General features: G+C 42.1%; 1 protein-coding gene across 3 annotated transcripts in view; it reads left to right on the plus strand.

Moving 5' to 3' along the window:
* TMTC1 (transmembrane O-mannosyltransferase targeting cadherins 1) overlaps positions 1–18,652 on the plus strand; it is a 283,499-nt gene that overhangs the window by 112,298 nt on the left and 152,549 nt on the right. For 2 of the 3 annotated variants that reach the window (XM_030804535.1, XM_030804537.1), the window contains exon 6: positions 18,400–18,481. The exons of the other annotated variant lie outside the window; for it this stretch is intronic. In XM_030804535.1, the coding sequence (XP_030660395.1) occupies positions 18,400–18,481 (82 nt within the window). The remainder of the gene's footprint in view (positions 1–18,399; positions 18,482–18,652) is intronic. 3 annotated transcript variants of the gene reach the window in all.

The following is an 18,652-nucleotide window of genomic DNA, read 5'->3' on the forward strand; positions in this document are numbered from 1 at the left end:
TAGTTTCGATTGCTCAGAAGCGACTTTTGTTCATCTCTGATTCTTGTATGTATCACCAACAGATGAAGTTGTTTAGTAAATGAGTTTCAGAATGTTGCAGAAATATTAGTTTATTAAATTTCTAAAATAAAGTACTTCCCTGTTATCTGTGGGGGATACATTCCAAGAACCCCAGTGAATGCCAGAAACCATGGATAGTACCAAATCCTAGACATACTATTGCTACTTTTTTTCCTATATATACATACCTGTGATAAAGTTTAATTTATAAATTAGGCACAGTAAGAGATTAACAACAATAACATAATAAAGTAGAGCAATTATAGCCATATGGCAGCATCGCTGCTCTTGCGTGTTTGGGGCATTATTAAGTAAAATAAGAGTTCCTTGAGTATAAGCACTGTAATGCTGCGACAGTCGATCTGATAACTGAGCTGGCTGCTACATCACTAATGGGTGAACAGAGTGGATATGCTGGACACAGGGAGGATTCACTTCCCGAGTGGGACCGAGTGGGATGATGTGAGATTTCATTATGCTACTCAGAACAATTTAAAAGGCATGTGATTTAAAACTTATGAATTTTTTCTTTCTGGAATTTTCCATTTCCTATTTTTGGATTCCAATTGACTGCAGGTGACTGAAACTGCAGATAAAGGGGACTACCGTAGTGTAATGATGGAATAGTTGTCTTTTGTAAATGAAGAAATTAAATCATTTAGTTGTCTGAGAATGGCTCATACAGTAGGATTAATTCATTTATCTTGTTTGGGTTGCTTGTGGTTCTATGCATATTTTATGGCACATATTTTATGTATGGAAATAACTGCAGGACATGCTTATTAGTGAGTAGGCTCATTGGTCCTGTTAAGATGTGGTAAGAACAAAAACAAACAACAACAAAAAAATCACAAGGTACTAAACAGACATGCAGATAAAGGGTTATTCATGCTGCAAATCTGATTTTATTTTTATTTGTAATAACCTTGATCCTGAAACCCATTACATTGACTAGATAAGAAAGAGAAACAGCAAAATTAGAGGCCAGTAAATTTATTTATGCTGTTTTCTTGAAGGTGGAACTGAAAATCCACCTTAAATGATGAATGCTTTTAGGCAGAGGGATATCTGTGGATATCCGTGTGCCTGTCAGTACTTCCATTTCCACACAAGGACCAGACTTGGACCTTTTCTGCATCTCCTCTGGAGGGCCTGATGTGAATTGTATTATTTTGGCCCTCAAATCATATTATAGGAGGACAGGATGTTTTTCTTCTTCACACACTGTGGCATGCCAGCCAGCTCTGTCAAGAGTTAATGACTCCCCAGCTGCCCACACTGATGTGGCTTGGCTTCAGGGTTCATTCCGGCATGCCCGTGAAATGCTTCATTTGGCTGCCCGAGGGCATCATCTTCTATCAGTTTCTCATAGAGTGCTAGTTAGAAAATTGGTGATCAAGCATGATTTTTAATCCCTTGCCTAATGGAATTAGCACCATTTGCCGTGTCCTCACGTCTGGAAGAGAGATTGTGCCCAGTGCATCGCTCCTGGAGGTGACCTTTCTCTCGTTTGAAGGCAGAGTGTAGATGGGATCCCTGGAAATCGATCTCTGACTGACTATGGCAGGAATGCGGGAATCAGGTTTCCTACTTGAGCAAAGGATGTATCAAAATATATGCTCTGGAGTTTGATTCTCTCCTGATTAACATCTATTGCTTTTGTCAGTATGAAGTATTCGCTTAACTTTCACAGTTTGGTTCTTTTGTCAGAGTAAGAGATCACTGAGTGCTGATAATAGTGATAGGACCCAGAAATTTGGAGTCTTCATGTTTAAGGAGAGTGGGAATCATTTTGAATAATCTTATAGTCAGTAAAGCTTGCATATACAAGGAAAAGATAGTAAAAGAAAGTTACATAAAATAGGAAAACTCACAAACTTTTAAATTAAGTCCTAACCAATATTTAAAAATTAAAATGAATATCTGACACACATAGCAGTGTATAAACAGATAAATGTATCAAAATTACAAGTATGAGGTTTTGGAATTTTAATTTTGTTGAATGTTTAGGTTATTTGCAGCTAAGATTATTTAGGCACTATTGTGTCCATCCTTTATAGACATGATATGCTTTAAAATGAAAACCATCAAATTCCTTTTAATTAATGGTGTAAGCTTGATTCAATTTCATTTTTGAAATACCAACTTATCAACCAGGCAGCTTTATCATCCCCTAAACAAAGTCATTATAATTCCATTGATTGCACACAGAGGGGGACTCTGCACAGTCTTAATCGTTATGAAACCCTTGTCTCTTCCTTCCCTCCTTTCCATTTTGTTGCTTTCATGGAACAACGCTGTTAAGAATACCTTATATTGGCTCATCTAAGTTAGATGAAAAGATTTGTCTGACAGCTGGAAAGCGTGAGTGAGAAAATTCTAGTTCTCATGTTTTCGGAATTAACAAGTTGAACCAATTAGTAGATATCTTCCACCAGAGAAGCACTCGTTTTTGATTAAACCCTTATTCACAAGGAACAGAAAGTCATGGAGGGTGTGTGTGTGTGTGTGTGTGTGTGTGTGTGTATGTATGTGCGTGTGTGTCCAGGGCACGGATAAACCACTTTTTTCTTTGACTTTTGCAGAACTACTCCTTAGCAGTTTATTCTACCGTACTGTACCAGCTTACTAGAGGGTGGCACACAGGGTGACCAGGTTTTTCCAGGACTGTCCCGGTTTTAGTACTGAAGGTCCTGTGTCCCAGGAAGCTCCTTAGTGCCAGGCAAACTGGATGAGTTGGTCACCCTGGATGACAATCCAGCTTCATGTATGAAAATCTCTATGATCTGGACACTTTAGACTGGAAAAGGTTCAGTGGACATTCAGTTGGACTTGAGTTAAGTTTAGGACAGGAAAATTGTATTTGTTAAAATAACAGTCTCAAATTGGGCCCTGATGTTTGTGGGCTTTGTAAATGTGGTATTAAGACTTGTATGGTTAGGATTTTTTTAAACACAGTTTGATGAATTAAATGATTACTGTACAAAGCACCATGCTGAATCTGCAAGGGAAACTTAGCTGAATTAAGACAGAAACCAATGCTATTCTTCATTTGAACATTAAGTTACTTTGCACATAGTCCGGTGACTGGAAATACAGCAATGCTGCCGTCATATGTCAGTGAGAAAATGAAATTGGCTGCAAAGAAAATGGAAACATTAGATAAAACAAGCCTCTGTGAAAGTCATTAGGACAATGAAGCTGTCTAGTGGGTATTAAGTAATAATCATAGTAGTAGATCAGCGCTGCTGCTGGCCCATAGGGGATCTTTATGCCAAATAGAAAACACTGTGGGCATGAGGCATGGTGGGTACGTGATGTTTGAGGTGTGGGCACTTCTCGCTCTTTTGAGTGAATTAGGAAAAGGCCCCCCTTCTTTAGGGCAGGTGCAGCCAGTGCCTGGGCACCACAGGTCATTGAACAGAGCATGGGCTGGATTTGAGCCCTCACAGGCCACCTCCCTCCCTTCTCCAGAGCTGGCTGCCTTGTGCATGCACAACCTTTACAGCTGAACTAAAGGAGTCCCATCAGCAAGAAGAGTGTTGAATGCCAAATTATAGCTTTGTCTTCTAGGAAAATATTTGGTTTTTTTTTTCTTTTCCTTCCAGGAAGGAGGGAGCTGACAGAACTTGAGAGAGATTAAATCTTTTCCTCTACTAATCTGCATTCCTTTACTCATTTGTTTCTGATGTTTTTTTCTGGTATTGAAGGATAGGCCATAGGGTTTTAGTATTTTCAGCTGATTTCTGGTTATTATTCTAATAATGCTACTTTGAGCGCCTTTATGTGCTGGGAACTGTGGTGAGCCACTTGCATATATCATCTCATAGAAATATTTTTGATGACTTTGTAAGGTGGAAATTATATTGACCTAGGGAGGCTAAAAGGCCTGCCTAGTCTCCCAGCTTATAACTGAATGAGCTGGAATTCAAACCCAGGTCTCTGTGACCCTGGGGCTGTGGTTGCTTCCCCACACCAGCTGCCTCTGTGTTGTCAAGAGGGCTGTCTTTCGAGAGCATAGCATGAAGGGACCCTGAGAAATCCCTCTGGCAAGGCTGGGCACAGTGGCTCACACCTGTAATCCCAGCACTTTGGGAGGCCAAGGCTGGCGGATCACCTGAGGTTGGGAGTTCGAGACTAGCCTGACCAACATGGAGAAACCCTGTCTCTACTAGAAATACAAAATTAGCCAGGCGTGGTGGTACATGCCTGCAATCCCAGCTACTTGGGAGGCTGAGGCAGGGGAATCACTTGAACCTGGGAGGCGGAGGTTGTGGTGAGCCGAGATCTCACCATTGCACTCCAGCCTGGGAAGCAAAAGCAAAATTCCATCTCAAAAAAGAAAAAAAAAAGAAGTCCCTCTGACAGCCATAGCGTCCTACACAGAGGTAATGAACACTTAGAAAACTGCAATGTTATAAAATTATCTTAATTTTTTTCTTTGGAAACGATAAGTAAAATATAAATAAATATAATCAAATATGTAAATATACATATACAAATAATTGGACAGAGACTGGAATTTCTAGTTCCTTTGGCAACTTTCCTACTTGAGCTTTTTATGTTATGTTTTAAAATGAGACACTTAGGTCTAGAAGGAAATTAGAAGAATGTTTGAAAAATTTTATGAACAAAAGAAGCATGCCTTTAAAAATAATCATATAGACTTAATTATTATGGATTTCTGATTTTCACAATATTGAAAAGCATTTTACACAAACATTGATATGCTGACAGTTATCTGAACGACAGTTGTTTGCATGCAATGTATGATCTATGCTAAAAGCGGCTGTGATTCTTATTTCTACTCTGAAATCTTAGTTGTAGCTTTCTTCTCAGGAGCTTTCAAAGCAAGTGAGTATTAGAATTTGAAAATAAAACCAAATTGACTAGAGTTGAAACCTCACATTTTCACTTTTTTCTTAAAGTATAATGAATCCCCTCAATGTAAAAAATTGAGTTCCAAGTGAAATAAAACTTAAATCTTCTCAAAGTAAGATTTTTATAAGAAAGTGAATTTATTTTACAGGTGTTTTCCAATATAGTGCAACAATGACTGGATTCCCCACTTTCTCGCTCTTGTGGCTCTGACAGTCAACCATCCTATCTTAAATTGAAAGGGCATTAGGAGTTGGGGCCAGAAAAGTCAGCTGTTCTCTGGATGGGTTTGTTTGGACCAGGAAAAGTTTTCTTTTTCTCTACATTGTTTACCTCCTTATAATGGGTGTTGCATTTTATGAGGCCACCTAATTTACTGCAGGCCTTTGTCTGCAGTGCAGCCAGGTGATCTATTTCAGGAGGAGCTGTGGTCTGCAGAAAAGCCCAGGATGCCAAATGTCCTACTTGGCCCCTGAGAGAACTCAGTGTGTACGTGTGTCTGAGAGCTTCTGGATTTATTGTCTGTTGTTATTAGAGTTGCTTCAGAGCATGTGAATGAGGATGGGGTGAGAAGAGGGCTGTGGAGGGCCCTAGACTGAAAGCTGGATTGGAGAAAGTGAATTTATAGATGTTTAAGTGGGACTTTTCTCCTCTGTCTGCCCTAAATTGAAGCTGCCTGGATCTGGAGCACAAACCCCAGCCTGTGTTCCAGTATAAAGGTGGGATAGAAAGTGAGGTGGGGGAGAGAGTCAACTGGACTGACCTGGCCTGCATTCTACATGGATGCAAGAGATGAAGGAGACCAAGGCACTGATCTATAATACAAAATGACCCCTCCCACTTAGCAATGGACCCCATCAGTGTCCTGGGTACTGACCCTGTGGTTTGAAACTCTTCGGGAGCAAATTGGAGTTGGAAACATGGCCAGAGGCTGTGGAAAGATTTTCTTCTGAGTGTACTGCTGCAGGAACTTGATGAGCCCTAAAGACAGGGATGGCACCAAGTAAGCACTGGGCCAGGATGAAGGGACAGTGAACTGCCTGGGCGAAATCATGGATGGCTGAGCCAAGGGAGATGGAGTCACCATCAATCACGTAGGGATGTCGTACTGCTGCTCAAGCTTCCAGGGATTGGAACTTCCACTTCACCATTCTTCCATTCAAATTTTAGACACTTGACTTTGAGACACTTTCAGTAGTGCCCCCAAATACAGGAGGAGAGGGCTGCCTATACTGTGTGTGCAGAGAGCTGTCATTGCTTAGGGGCAGCTAAGCCCACTGAGTCCACTCTAGTCCCTGTGCCCAATGCCCACTAGCCCACTCTAGCCCAATGCCCTCTCTAGTCCCTGTGCAGCTTCCTGGGGCACCTCTCCCCTTGGCCCCTCTTGCCCACCCAGACTCTTTCATCTTCTCTGTCTCTTCAGGCCTAGATCTTTCCCGCAGCTTTCCTTCCTGTTCCAGCCCATGTTGATTTCTTTCTTTAGTACTTGATCACATGCACCCCTCCTGGGTAGTGCAGCAAGTGTAAAAAGGGCCCTCCGGTGTAGCACTGAGTGTGAACTCAGGACCAGAATGCATACATTCAAATCCCAGTTCTGCTAATGGCTGGCTTTGTGGTCCTGGGCAAGTTAATTCACTTTTTTACACCTCAGTTTCCCCATCTATAAAATGAGCATAGCAATAGCACCTGCTTTATAGTTGTTGTTGTTGTATGCACTTAAAGAATTAACGTGTTTAGAACAGTTTCTGTCCCACAGTATGCACTCAGTAAATTTTCTCTGTAATTTACAAGTTAAATGTATGCTATGCTTTTTCTATATTGCTTCTAAGACTTAACTCGGTGTTCAATATTTTGCTTGTCAAATTGAATATTGCTGTTTCAATAGTTTGACTTTTTCTTTTGTAGTTATAAAGTTGTAGTAGAATTTTTGTTAACTTCATTTATTTATTTATTTATTTGAGATGGAGTCTCACTCTGTCGCCCAGGCTGGAGTGCAGTGGTGCAATCTCTGCTCACTGAAACCTCTGGAGGCCTCCCAGGTTCAAGTGATTCTCCTGCCTCAGCCTCCTGAGTAGCTGGGATTACAGGCACATGCCACCACACCCAGCTAATTTTATTTTGTATTTTTAGTAGAGATGAGGTTTCACCATGCTGGTCAAGCTGGTCTCGAACCCCTGACCTCGTGATCCACCCACCTCAGCCTGCCAAAGTGCTGAGATTATGGGCGTAAGCCACCGCGCCTGGCCGACTTTTTGTTAATTTCTTAAATGGATCAGGTATATCTTGGTATCCTGAATTCCTATCCTTTTTTTTCTTTTTCTTTTTCTTTTTTTTTTTTTTTGAGACAGAGTCTCATGCTGTGGCCCAGGCTGGAATGCAGTGACACGATCTCAGCTAGCTCGCTGCAACCTCCACCTCCTGGCCTCAAGCAATCCTCCCACCTCAGTTTCCTGAGTAGCTGGGACTACAGGCGTGTGCCACCATGCCCGGCCAATTTTTTTGTATTTTTAATACAGATGAGGTTTTGCAGTGTTACTCAGGCTGGTCTGGAACTCCTAAGCTCAAGCAATCTGCCTGTCTCAGCCTCCCACAGTGCTGGGATTACAGGCATGAGCCACCACACTGACCCTGAATTCATGTCCTTTCAAATGTATATCACTGATGTGTACAAACATCCGTGAGAATAGTATTTGAATTTCAAGCATCCTCCTGGGACAGTAAAGACAGAGACTTTGTTGGAAATGGCGTGAGAGGTAGCAGAGCTTTTGTGGTTAAGGGCACAGACTGAACTTATGACACCCCTGTCTTACTACCTGTGGAACCTTGGGACAAGTTATTTGACCATTAATGCCTCAGTTTCCCCACTTGCAACATTAAGATATTAATAGTGCCTGTCTGACAGGAATGTGCTAAGGATTACAGGCATTAGAACCATGCCTGGGGCACAGTAGGTATTCATTAAATGGTAGCTGCTGCTGCTGTTAACAGGAAATGTGTTTCACTAGTTTACCCAGACAGTCCCAGTATCAAATACTCTTTTTCACTAGCTTAATTGTACTTGAATTTATCCATCCATGTATCCCAGCAAAAGGTTCAGAAAACATCATTATAGTACTATTGACTGTTTTAATCTTTTTCTTAGTGCAAACGTTTACTTGTGCACTTACACAAATGTGTATTGCAAGTAGCAGTGATTTTATTGCATGGATTATTTAGTCTTTGGTTTGCAACAAGCTTGGATGGATGGAAATAACAGAAAACACAGCAAATGTGTGGTCAGAGAGGAGACAAGTGATGCAGCAAAAAGACATTGAATTGGCCATCAGGAGACTCAATCCTGGTGCTGGATCCACTGCTCCCTAGGTCTAAATCTGTACAATGGGGCCAGTTCTCTCTGTTTTGCCCACTTCATAAATATATCTCAAGGATTAAATGTTAGAATGAATCGAAAAGCTCTTTGACATGTCAATGCCATACAGATGCATAATATGTATCCTCTTCTAAAGGGAGTTTAGGCAAATTAAATATTCTACTTAGTAGGAAGTTTTTATATATACCAAATTGATGACCAACTAAGTATACTTTAATCAAAAGATTAAAGTATAGTAGGAACATACTTGAAACCTAAATCATACTGCTAAGTAAACGTAACACGTGCTTTTCTCACTTATTCTTATGGTAAGGTCTCTCTATCTACTTGAACCAGAACCTCTTATTTGTTTCTACATCTGGTATCTCGGAAATTTCCAAAATAGCTGTCTACTTCCTGGTGTTCACCATTTCCCCCTTGAGGCTGCTGGACCTCTTGTTCTTTGTTATGGACTTCAGAGTCGGCACTCTACCAATGTCATGCAATGCTGACACTGCACTATTGGAAATCAGATGGGGTTATCTCTCTGTGTTAAGCCCTTCACTGACTGTCCATTGCCATCAGAATAAAGTCTAAACTCCACAATGGGCCACGAAGTCCCGGAGTGAAATGGCCCCTGCCTACCACCTTAGTCTCTCTGTTCACCATTGTACCAGTATTAGATCTTCCAGCCATATGGACTTCTTTCACTTTCTCCCTCTGAGCTTGCCCTCTCAATCTTAGGCCTCTGTATATACATCATATTCTATCTCTTTGCACCTAATTCACTTCTTATCTTCCTCCGATGTCAGCTACATTGTCACTTGGAGCATCCTCATCTGTCCCACTCCCTGTTTCTGCTGGTTGCTTATCTCTGTGGGACAGGCTGGTTGGCCATCTCACCACACAGTTATGCCCTCCCAGCTCTGGTCATTCTCCTTCTTACCATTTTTTCTCACGGTACACGGATGGCACTTGTGTTTCAACCTGCAGCAATCACTACATGAGTTAACCTTTAAAAGGGTGCTTATTAAAAGGACTTTCAAAAATTATGCACTGTTAACTTCATTCATTTCTATGAAAAGCCTTCATTGTAGAACTCTGTGAACTGAAGAAGATATTGAAATGATCTTTATCACTTTTAATTAATTAGAAGTTGGGGCCAGGCACGGTGGCTTATGCCTGTAATCCCCGCACTTTGGGAGGCCGAGGTGGGTGGATCACCTGAGGTCAGGAGTTCAAGACCAGCCTGGCCAACATGGCGAAACCCTGTCTCTACTAAAAATACAAAAATTAGCCAGGCATGGTGGCATGTGCCTGTAATCCCAGCTACTAGGGGGGCTGAGGCAGGAGGGTCACTTGAACCTGGGAGTTGGAGGTTGCAGTGAGCTGAGATCGTACCACTGCACTCCAGCCTGGGTGACAGAGTGGGACTCCATCTCAAAAAAAAAAAAAAAAAAAAAAAAAAAAAAAAATAAGTTGGTATGGTTTGAATGTGGAAACCTCTCCAAAATTTGCATTGCAACTTAATCCCCATTGTGGTAGTATTAAGAGTGAGGCTTTCTGCGAGGTGCATAAGTTGATGCCCTTGTAAAAGAGGCTTCAGAGAGAGTTTATGTCTCTTGCTTTTCTGCTCTTCTGCCGTGTGAGGACGAGCAAGAAGGCCTTCACCAGGCCTACCAGATGCTGGTGCCTTGATCTTGCACTCTCCAGCCTCCAGGACTAGAAGAAATAAATTTCTGTTCTTTGTAAGTTACTCAGTCTGTGGTATTTTATTACAGCACCATGAACAGACAAAGGCAGAAGTCATTGTGTTGTTAACATGCAGAAATGCAGTTTAACAATGATCTCTGTTGGAAACATGCTGAATAAACCAGCTCTATTTTACTTCTATGCTGTACAGAGTAGTGAATGCTTGATTTGGATTTAGATTTGGGTCTCACCTTTGCCTCTTGCCAGCCATGAGATCCCTGAGTAAGTACCTCCTCCACTTCATTTGCAAGACAGGGACAAGTATGGACTCATGGGGCTAGTATGAAATAAAAATGGTAAGGTGCTTAGCACAGTGATTGGTGCCTATTAAATGGATTCAGTACCTGCCATCACTAATGAATTGAAACTTCCCTGGGACTGTTAATGAGAGACAAGGGTTATGTCTGAAATTTTTGCTACTAGTTGTAGAAGGAATAAAAAACTAGGGCCTCTGACTAAATTAATCATAGAGGGAATAAAAGTTAGAAGTAAACTGATGAAGCTTAAACTCATTGACCTTTGACACTGAAGCATCATGACCTTTTTGCAGGCCAAGTAACATTTCTAGGCATCATTTTTTTCCCTCATCTATGAAACTATGTGAGCTGTTTTGATTCCTTCCACCTCTAACTTTAATTTGCAAGATGGTTAAGAGAACTGAAATTATTTTCTCCTATGCCTTCTTTGTCGTCATTTTCACCATTTAATATATGATAATTGAAGTAACTGTTTCCTTGTAAGTAACTTGAATTCAGAGTTTAAAATTTCTGGAAGGAAAATTGATCATAGCCTTAGAATGGGGTATTGAAGGTCAGTCTGAGTTTCTGAGTAGATAGAACTGAAATATGCATCATTGTTTTCTTAGAATAGTTAGCTCCTTTCCTTCAGAATCTTTATTTGAATATCAAAGGAGACATCAAAGGTTGTTCGGCTCCTCCATGGAATGCCTTTGCCTATTAAGGTTTAGACGAGGCACTTCATGGGTTCAAGGAAAGTACATTAAAGAGAGAACCCATAAACACTTAAGTTTCCTTTATTGTTAAATGTCAAAAGACACTTAAAATTCTTTTGTTGTTTTTGTTAAGCTTATGCTTTTTTTCTGATGTGAGCTGTGTCTTTGCTATATTCTGATCAACTGAGAAATCTTTTTTCTTGAGTTTCAAAGAGAAGCAGTAAATCTGAATTTCTATTGAAAAAGCTCTGATTTCAAAACATTTTTTTGGTCCAAATATGTGACTCTTTATTAATTTCCTTTTTGTGTTGAAAGAGCAAAGGAAGTTAAGTCAATTAAGATTGATGTTCTAGAAGAAATTTCATATATCACTGTTTATAATTTGTTGCTATAATGTTAAACACTTACAATTCATTGTATCTGAGATGTTTGCTACCTGGAACTGACATTTAGGAAAAAATTATCAGGTGTTTATAGATTCTGAGAAGAGCTGGAAAGACTAATTTCATATCTTCATTGAAATCATTAGTATTCCAGGTAAGGGAAATAGTACTATTACCATTTCCAGAGGAAAGTGGTTTTTCTCTTCCAACTTGCTGCCACATTCCAAGCTGTGAGCACTTTTATTTTGTACCCTGATCTACCATGAGAGGGTAAGGAAAACACAGGTAAAGAAAAGGGGTAGGCCGGGTGTGGTGGCTCACACCTGTAATCCCAGCACTTTGGGAGGCAGAGGCAGGTGGATCATGAGGTCAGGAGATCGAGACCATCCTGGCTAACATGGTGAAACCCCATCTCTACTAAAAATACAAAAAAAAAAAAAATTAGCCAGGCATGGTGGCAGGCGCCCGTAGTCCCAGCTACTCAGGAGGCTGAGGCAGGAGAATGGCATGAACCTAGGAGGCGGAGCTTGCAGTGAGCCGAGATTGTGCCACTGCACTCCAGCCTGGGTGACAGAGCGAGACTCCGTCTCAAAAGAAAAGAAAAAAAAGAAAGAAAAGAAAAGGGGTGGATGTTTACAATTTGATTTGACTCAGTAAGCATTTATTGATCATCTTGCTATATGTGTTAAAAATATTCAAATAACACTGGTTAAAACACTGTAAGGAAAACTTTAAGGTGAGGCTAGGTCTGTTGCAATTGATACAGAGACCACTGTGATGGAATTTTGCAGTGGTGAAGACAGTTGGGGCTTAACTCTGAATATAGCATGGACAAGTGGGAATTTATAGCCAATGAGCAGAGTGTGGTGGGTTGGGGGGGCGTCAGTGGATGGAAAATTACTAAGAGAAAACATCATGAATAAGGGAGAATTCTGGCTAAATAGACCTAATAGGATTCTTCCTAAAGATAGGCCAGGGCGATGAGACATGTCCTGGGAGATGGTGGAGGATGAAAAACTTGATCAGATATTGACAGTGATCAGCTTTGATGGTGGGGGTTTCTGGCTAAACTGATTTAGCGGGATTCTTGCTAAGACTGGATTTTACAAGAAAGTGCACAGATTGGGCCTAGGAGAAGGTTCAGGAACCTGACTAGATTTTGGTCAAACAAAGAATCTTTGTCATATGATCAATTATTTATTGACATGATAATTCTGTGTTAACAAAGGTCATTGATATATAATAACCATTTATTTAGCTCTCAAGATTATGGGTGGGTGGATGATTATGGTTGGCTGGTTGTTCTGATCTCTGCTAATATCTCTCAATAGGATTTGAGGACCAAGTAACTATGGAAGGTAAACTTGACTTTTATTTGAGTATGATATACTGGGATGGTGGATGTGAGTAGTCAGAAAATTTGGGTATGTGGGAGCGTAGATTAGGGAATTGACTATGGCTAACCTTAATCTTTTGCTTTTATTTGGCAAGAATCAGAAGTTGTTACAAATACTGTTTTACAATGCCAATAACCTCGATGCCAATAACCTCAATTAATGTTAAACTGTTTTTTCATATGCAACTGCAAATTTTGAAGGTCCTACTCCAAGTGAAGGGTCAACTAATATTTGACTTTTCACGAATCCCTTGACATTCCTTTCTTTTTTTTTTTTTGAAATTGGGTAGTTTCTTCGTTTTTCCTTGGTCAGTTTTGGTGTCATCAGTTGGTGAGAACATCCAAGGATCACAATATTTTAGACCTAAAACGGACCCTGAGACCATTTGGTCTAACATTCATTAATAAAGAAAGGAAGTGAAGCTCAGGTAGGTTTATTTTATATCATGTGACAAGTTAGATGGGATCAGAGGAATAGAACCCTGGATCCCTAGTTCTCATTCTGTTGGTTTCATCAGTGGTCGGGTTTTGTTGTTGACATGTTCTCTGGCTTTGCAAGGAAAAGAATGGAGAACTTGACTGGAATTAGAAAAAAATAGTAATAGCATTTACATAGTAAATTGTATTTGAAGACAATGTTAGGTACTTTATCTTATAGTTGCAATGAATAACTGAGAGAATCTGATGTCGTAGTTAAGTATTATTTCCAGTTTTAGGTTCTCCTCCTTTAGAAGAAAGAAATAATAATGTTCTTCCTCATGGAATTGTTGTAAGTGGTGAATAAGTTACTACACTCAAATCACTTAGATTAGTGTCTGGCACATATTAGTTGTTGCTATTTTTATTATTGCTGTTAATAGTATTGTTATTGAGTGTTGTTACTTGGTTCTACTTCACAGATCATGTGTATTGGACTGATGGGGAAAGTCTGTTTATTTTTGGTGTGGGTGGGGAAAGAGGAAAAGATGCAGAGAATTTAGCCCTTAGAGTGCTCCCTGTCTGAGCTTAGGGATCTCAGCCTCTGACCTAGTGTTTACCAAAAAAGAGGGCCATGTTATTTTGGCTTACTTTCTCATTTACTATTGGTCAACAACTAGAAATAGAAATCTTGAAGAGGTCATCGTTTTTTTTCATCTACTGCTCTCTTTACCAATTTAGGCTTTCATTACATTGGGATGCTACATTTTAACAATAAATTATTTGGTGACTTTAGCTTCTTGAGAAATGGACTTTCTCAAGAAACCAGGGGACGCTTCACAAATATAACTCAGTAAAATAGCCATCATAGCAAGCTTTCAGAGAAACAAAATATGGAGAATTGGCTGGGTGTGGTGGCTCATACCTGTAATCCCAGCACTTTGAGAGGCCGAGGTGGGTGAGGTCAGGAGTTTGAGACCAGCCTGGCCAACATGGCAAAACCCTGTCTCTACTAAAAGTACAAATATTAGCCGGGCATGGTGGCAGGTGCCTGTAATCCTAGCTACTCATGAGGATGAGGCAGGAGAATAGCTTGAACCCGGGAGGCGGAAGTTGCAGTGAGCCGAGATCACGCCACCGCACTCCAGCCTGGGCGACAAGAGTGAGACTCTTGTTTCAAAAAAAAGAAAAGGAGAATTTACCTAAAAATATCCTAAACTTTGTGGTTTGTTGTTCTATAGAAAGGAAAACCACTGATAATTTTTCCACTACGTTAAAATAAACAAGCAACAGAGGGAACTTGAGAAAGTGTGTCCGGAATTGGTGGGTTCTTGGTCTCACTGACTTCAAGAATAAAGCCGCGGACCCTCGTGGTGAGGGTTACAGCTCTTAAGGTGGTGCGTCTGGAATTGTTCGTTCCTTCTGATGTTCGGATGTGTTCGGAGTTTCTTCCTTCTGGTGGGTTCGTGGTCTCGCTGGCTTCAGGAGTGAAGCTGCAGACCTTTGCGGTGAGTGTTACAGCTCATAAAAGCAGTGTGGACCCAAAGAGTGAGCAGTAGCAAGATTTATTGCAAAGAGCGAAAGAACAAAGCTTCCACAGCGTGGAAGGGGACCCGAGCGGGTTGCCCCTGCTGGCTCGGGCAGCCTGCTTTTATTCTCTTATCTGGCCCCACCCACGTCCTGCTGATTGGTAGAGCTGAGTGGTCTGTTCTGACAGGGCGCTGATTGGTGTGTTTACCATCCCTGAGCTAGACATAAAAGTTCTCCACGTCCCCATCAGATCAGTCAGATACAGAGTATGGACACAAAGGTTCTCCAAGGCCCCACCAGAGCAGCTAGATACAGAGTGTCGATTGGTGCATTCACAAACCCTGACTAGACACAGGTGCTGATTGTGTTTACAACTTGACTAGAACAATAATTGTGTATTTAATCCTTGACTAGACTAAGGTTCCAAGCCCACCAGAGTAGCTAGATACAGAGTGTGGATTGGTGCATTCACAGACCCTGAGCTAGACACAGGGTGCTGATTGGTGTATTTACAATCCCTGAGCTAGACATAAAGGTTCTCCACATCTCCACCAGACTCAGGAGCCCAGCTGGCTTCACCCAGTGGATCCTGCACCGGGGCTGCAGGTGGAGCTGCCTGCCAGTCCCGCGCCTTGTGCTCGCACTCCTCAGCCCTTGGGTGGTTGATGGGACTGGGCGCCATGGAGCAGGGGGTGGCGCTCGTCGGGGAGGCTTGGGCTGCACAGGAGCCCCTGGGGGGGATGGGAGGCTCAGGCATGGCAGGCTGCAGGTCCCGAGCCCTGCCCCGTGGGAGGGCAGCTAAGGCCCAGTGAGAAATCGAGTGCAGCGCCGGTGGGCTGGCACTGCTGGGGGACCCAGTACACCCTCCGCAGCCGCTGGCCCGGGTGCTAAGACCCTCATTGCCCGGGGCCGGCAGGGCCTGCCGGCTGCTCTGAGTGAGGGGCCCGCCAAGCCCATGCCCACCCGGAACTCCAGCTGGCCCGCAAGTGCCGCGTGCAGCCCCGGTTCCCACTCATGCCTCTCCCTCCACACCTCCCTGCAAGCTGAGGGAGCCAGCTCCCGCCTTAGCCAGCCCAGAAAGGGGCTCTCACAGTGCAGTGGTGGGCTGAAGGGCTTCTCAAGTGCCGCCAAAGTGGGAGCCCAGGCAGAGGAGGCGCCGAGAGCGAGCGAGGGCTGTGAGGACTGCCAGCACACTGTCACCTCTCAAAAGGATGTTTTCAGAAGCAGATCACCACAGAAAGTGCCCTTTTATTCAGATGTATTGCTTCTCCAGGCCTCCCCAGCACCTTTTCCATTTCCACTGTCATTCTCTGCCTTTCTGCTGCCATTGATACATCCTGAAAAGGAACAGCAGAAATAACCAGAGTGGTCGTGGGTGAGTTGGCCTGAAAATAATAGTCACAATAGAGGCAGAGCTGACAGAAGGACGCTTAGCAGGGCTTTACGTTTTAGGCAACGAAGAAACAGTTGACACTGAAGATCAAAGCCAAGGACTTTGCCTCAGAAAAATACACACAAAATCTTGTGTAAATTTCAGGAAGCAGTGGACCCCCCTAAAGCCCATTTTGGGACAGTAGCTATCCCAGTGGGTTGTGAGAGCTGACAGTATCCCTGGCGTTCTTTCTTGTCAAGCTCTCTGTTGGCAGCTAAGGAAGAAGAAAGGGATTTAAATACAGTGCTTGAGGATGGATCCAGTCCAGAGCTTGCTAAAAGCCAACTCTCTTTTTTGTTTTTTGGACTCATTTTCTCCACTCATTAAATACTTGAATGGCCAGGTCTGAGCATGTATCACTTCCACAGCTCTTTACGGACCAGGCAGAGGAAAAGGGAGGTGAGAAGGAAGCGTGAGGCTCTCACATCCTCACAGTGCCATTTGTTACAAAGCAGAGGAGCCACGTGTGTTTTGTAAGCAATCCTCTTTTTTTTTTTTTTTTTGAGACGAAGTCTCGCTCTGTCACCCAAGCTGGTGTGTAGTGGCATGATCTTGGCTCACTGCAATCTCCGCCTCCCGGGTTCAAACGATTCTTCTGCCTCAGCCTTCTGAGTAGCTGGGACTACAGGTGTCTGCCACCACACTTGGCTAATTTTTGTGTTTTTAATAGAGATAGGGTTTCACCCTATTGGCCAGGCTGTTCTCGAACTCCTGACCTTGTGATCCGCCCGCCTCCGCCTCCCAAAGTGCTGGGATTACAGGCGTGAGCCACCTCACCTGGCCATTGTAAGCAATCCTCAAGGTGGATAGACATTTCTTTGTGAGATATTAACCCACTCTGGTTTTACAAAAGGATTTCTCACCTGATAGAACATTCCCGTTGTGTAAAGAGACCTCATGCAGATTTTAATGCAAATTTTGTTGGGGAAAATCCCTTTGTGGAAAAATTGGATTTAAAAAGGAGAAAAAAACAATGAAAGGGGGTAGAGGAAATAAGGATGAGGTGGGAAGTGCTTGTGGTTTATGTGATTTGATTTGACTTTTGTTTTCCCCCTCCACTCTGTATTTTCCGTGTACAATTTTGCATGTAGGTGAAAATGACTTATGACTTATTTTATGTTTTCATTTGGGGCTTGTTAATACCTTCTCTTGACTCCCTTTCATCATCTTTTTCTAAAACCAGCCAACCACATGTCTTATATGTAGATATCCAGAACTCCCACTTCCTGTAAGTGAGTAAGCTGCAGCAGGGCAGGATCCGCACAAGTTCCTGCCCCTCTAGAAGCTGACGCTCTTGTAACCTAGTTTGGTTCCAAGAACTACAGGAAGGTGAGAAAATTATTCACTGGATACCAGTGAGCTCTAATCCTAACACAGATACTCATAACTTTGTTGCCTTAAAAAAATTATTTAACTGATTGGGTGCAGTGGCTCATGCCTGTAATCTCAGCACTTTGGGAGGCTGAGGTGGGTGGATCACCTGAGGTCAGGAGTTCAAGACCAGCCTGGCCAACATGGCAAAACCCCGTCTGTACTAAAAATACAAAAATTAGCTGGGCGTGGTGGCAAGTGCCTGTAGTCCCAACAACTCGGGAGGCTGAGGCAGGAGAATCGCTTGAACCTGGAAGGTGGAGGTTGCAGTGAGCCGAGATTGCACCACTGCACTCCAGCCTGGGCAACAAGAGTGAAGCTCCATCTCAAAAAAAAAAAAAAAAATTACTTAACCTCCTACAACCTTGGCCTTTTCTATTTTTAGAGGTAAGAGATTTGTGAGATATTTTGTGGGTGGAAGACACTGGAGCCTTCAAATTATATTAAGTAGGTAAATAAACTCTTATTTTGTTTAAGATTATGCCTGTGACCAGTGTAAATGTATTGTTTTCAAAATGACTGGGTTATTTGGGATTCGACGGGATAGTAATATTTATAGCTAACAAAGCTAAGTCCTGTTCTAGATATTATCTCATTTATTCCTCCCAACTTTCCTGTGAGGTAGATACTATTCTTGTCTCCCTTTTATAAGTGAGTAAAATAGATGTGCAAAGAGGTTCGGAAACTTGCCCAAGGTCTCCCGGGCTCTCAGCAGCAGCAGAACTGGGAACGGAAACCCAGGTGTTCTGGCTCCAGAAGCCCTGCTCTCAGCATTGTTCTCTGCAGGCTTCTTCAGAGCTGCAGCAGCTTCACCTTGAAAGGAGAACATTGTGTCTGGTAGACACACTTATCTAAGATTTTTTTTCTTTCCCATTTTAGGTATCTGAGAGCAAGCAGCAATAGAAATTTCCTGCTTACCATGAGACCATTTTTAAAAAGGGCCATTTTGGTCCTAAGTTATGTAAGTATATATATATATATATATATATATACACTTTTGAAATATCTGATAAGGAATGTTTTCACTCTAAGCTCAGAGATGTAATTCAAATTATTTAATAGAATCAGCAATAGACTCTAACATCATGACGTTGGGATCAAACAGTTGTCATGCCGTAATGTTACAAAGCGT

Source organism: Nomascus leucogenys, chromosome 23 (assembly GCF_006542625.1).
Source record: "Nomascus leucogenys isolate Asia chromosome 23, Asia_NLE_v1, whole genome shotgun sequence".
Classification (NCBI taxonomy): domain Eukaryota; kingdom Metazoa; phylum Chordata; class Mammalia; order Primates; family Hylobatidae; genus Nomascus; species Nomascus leucogenys.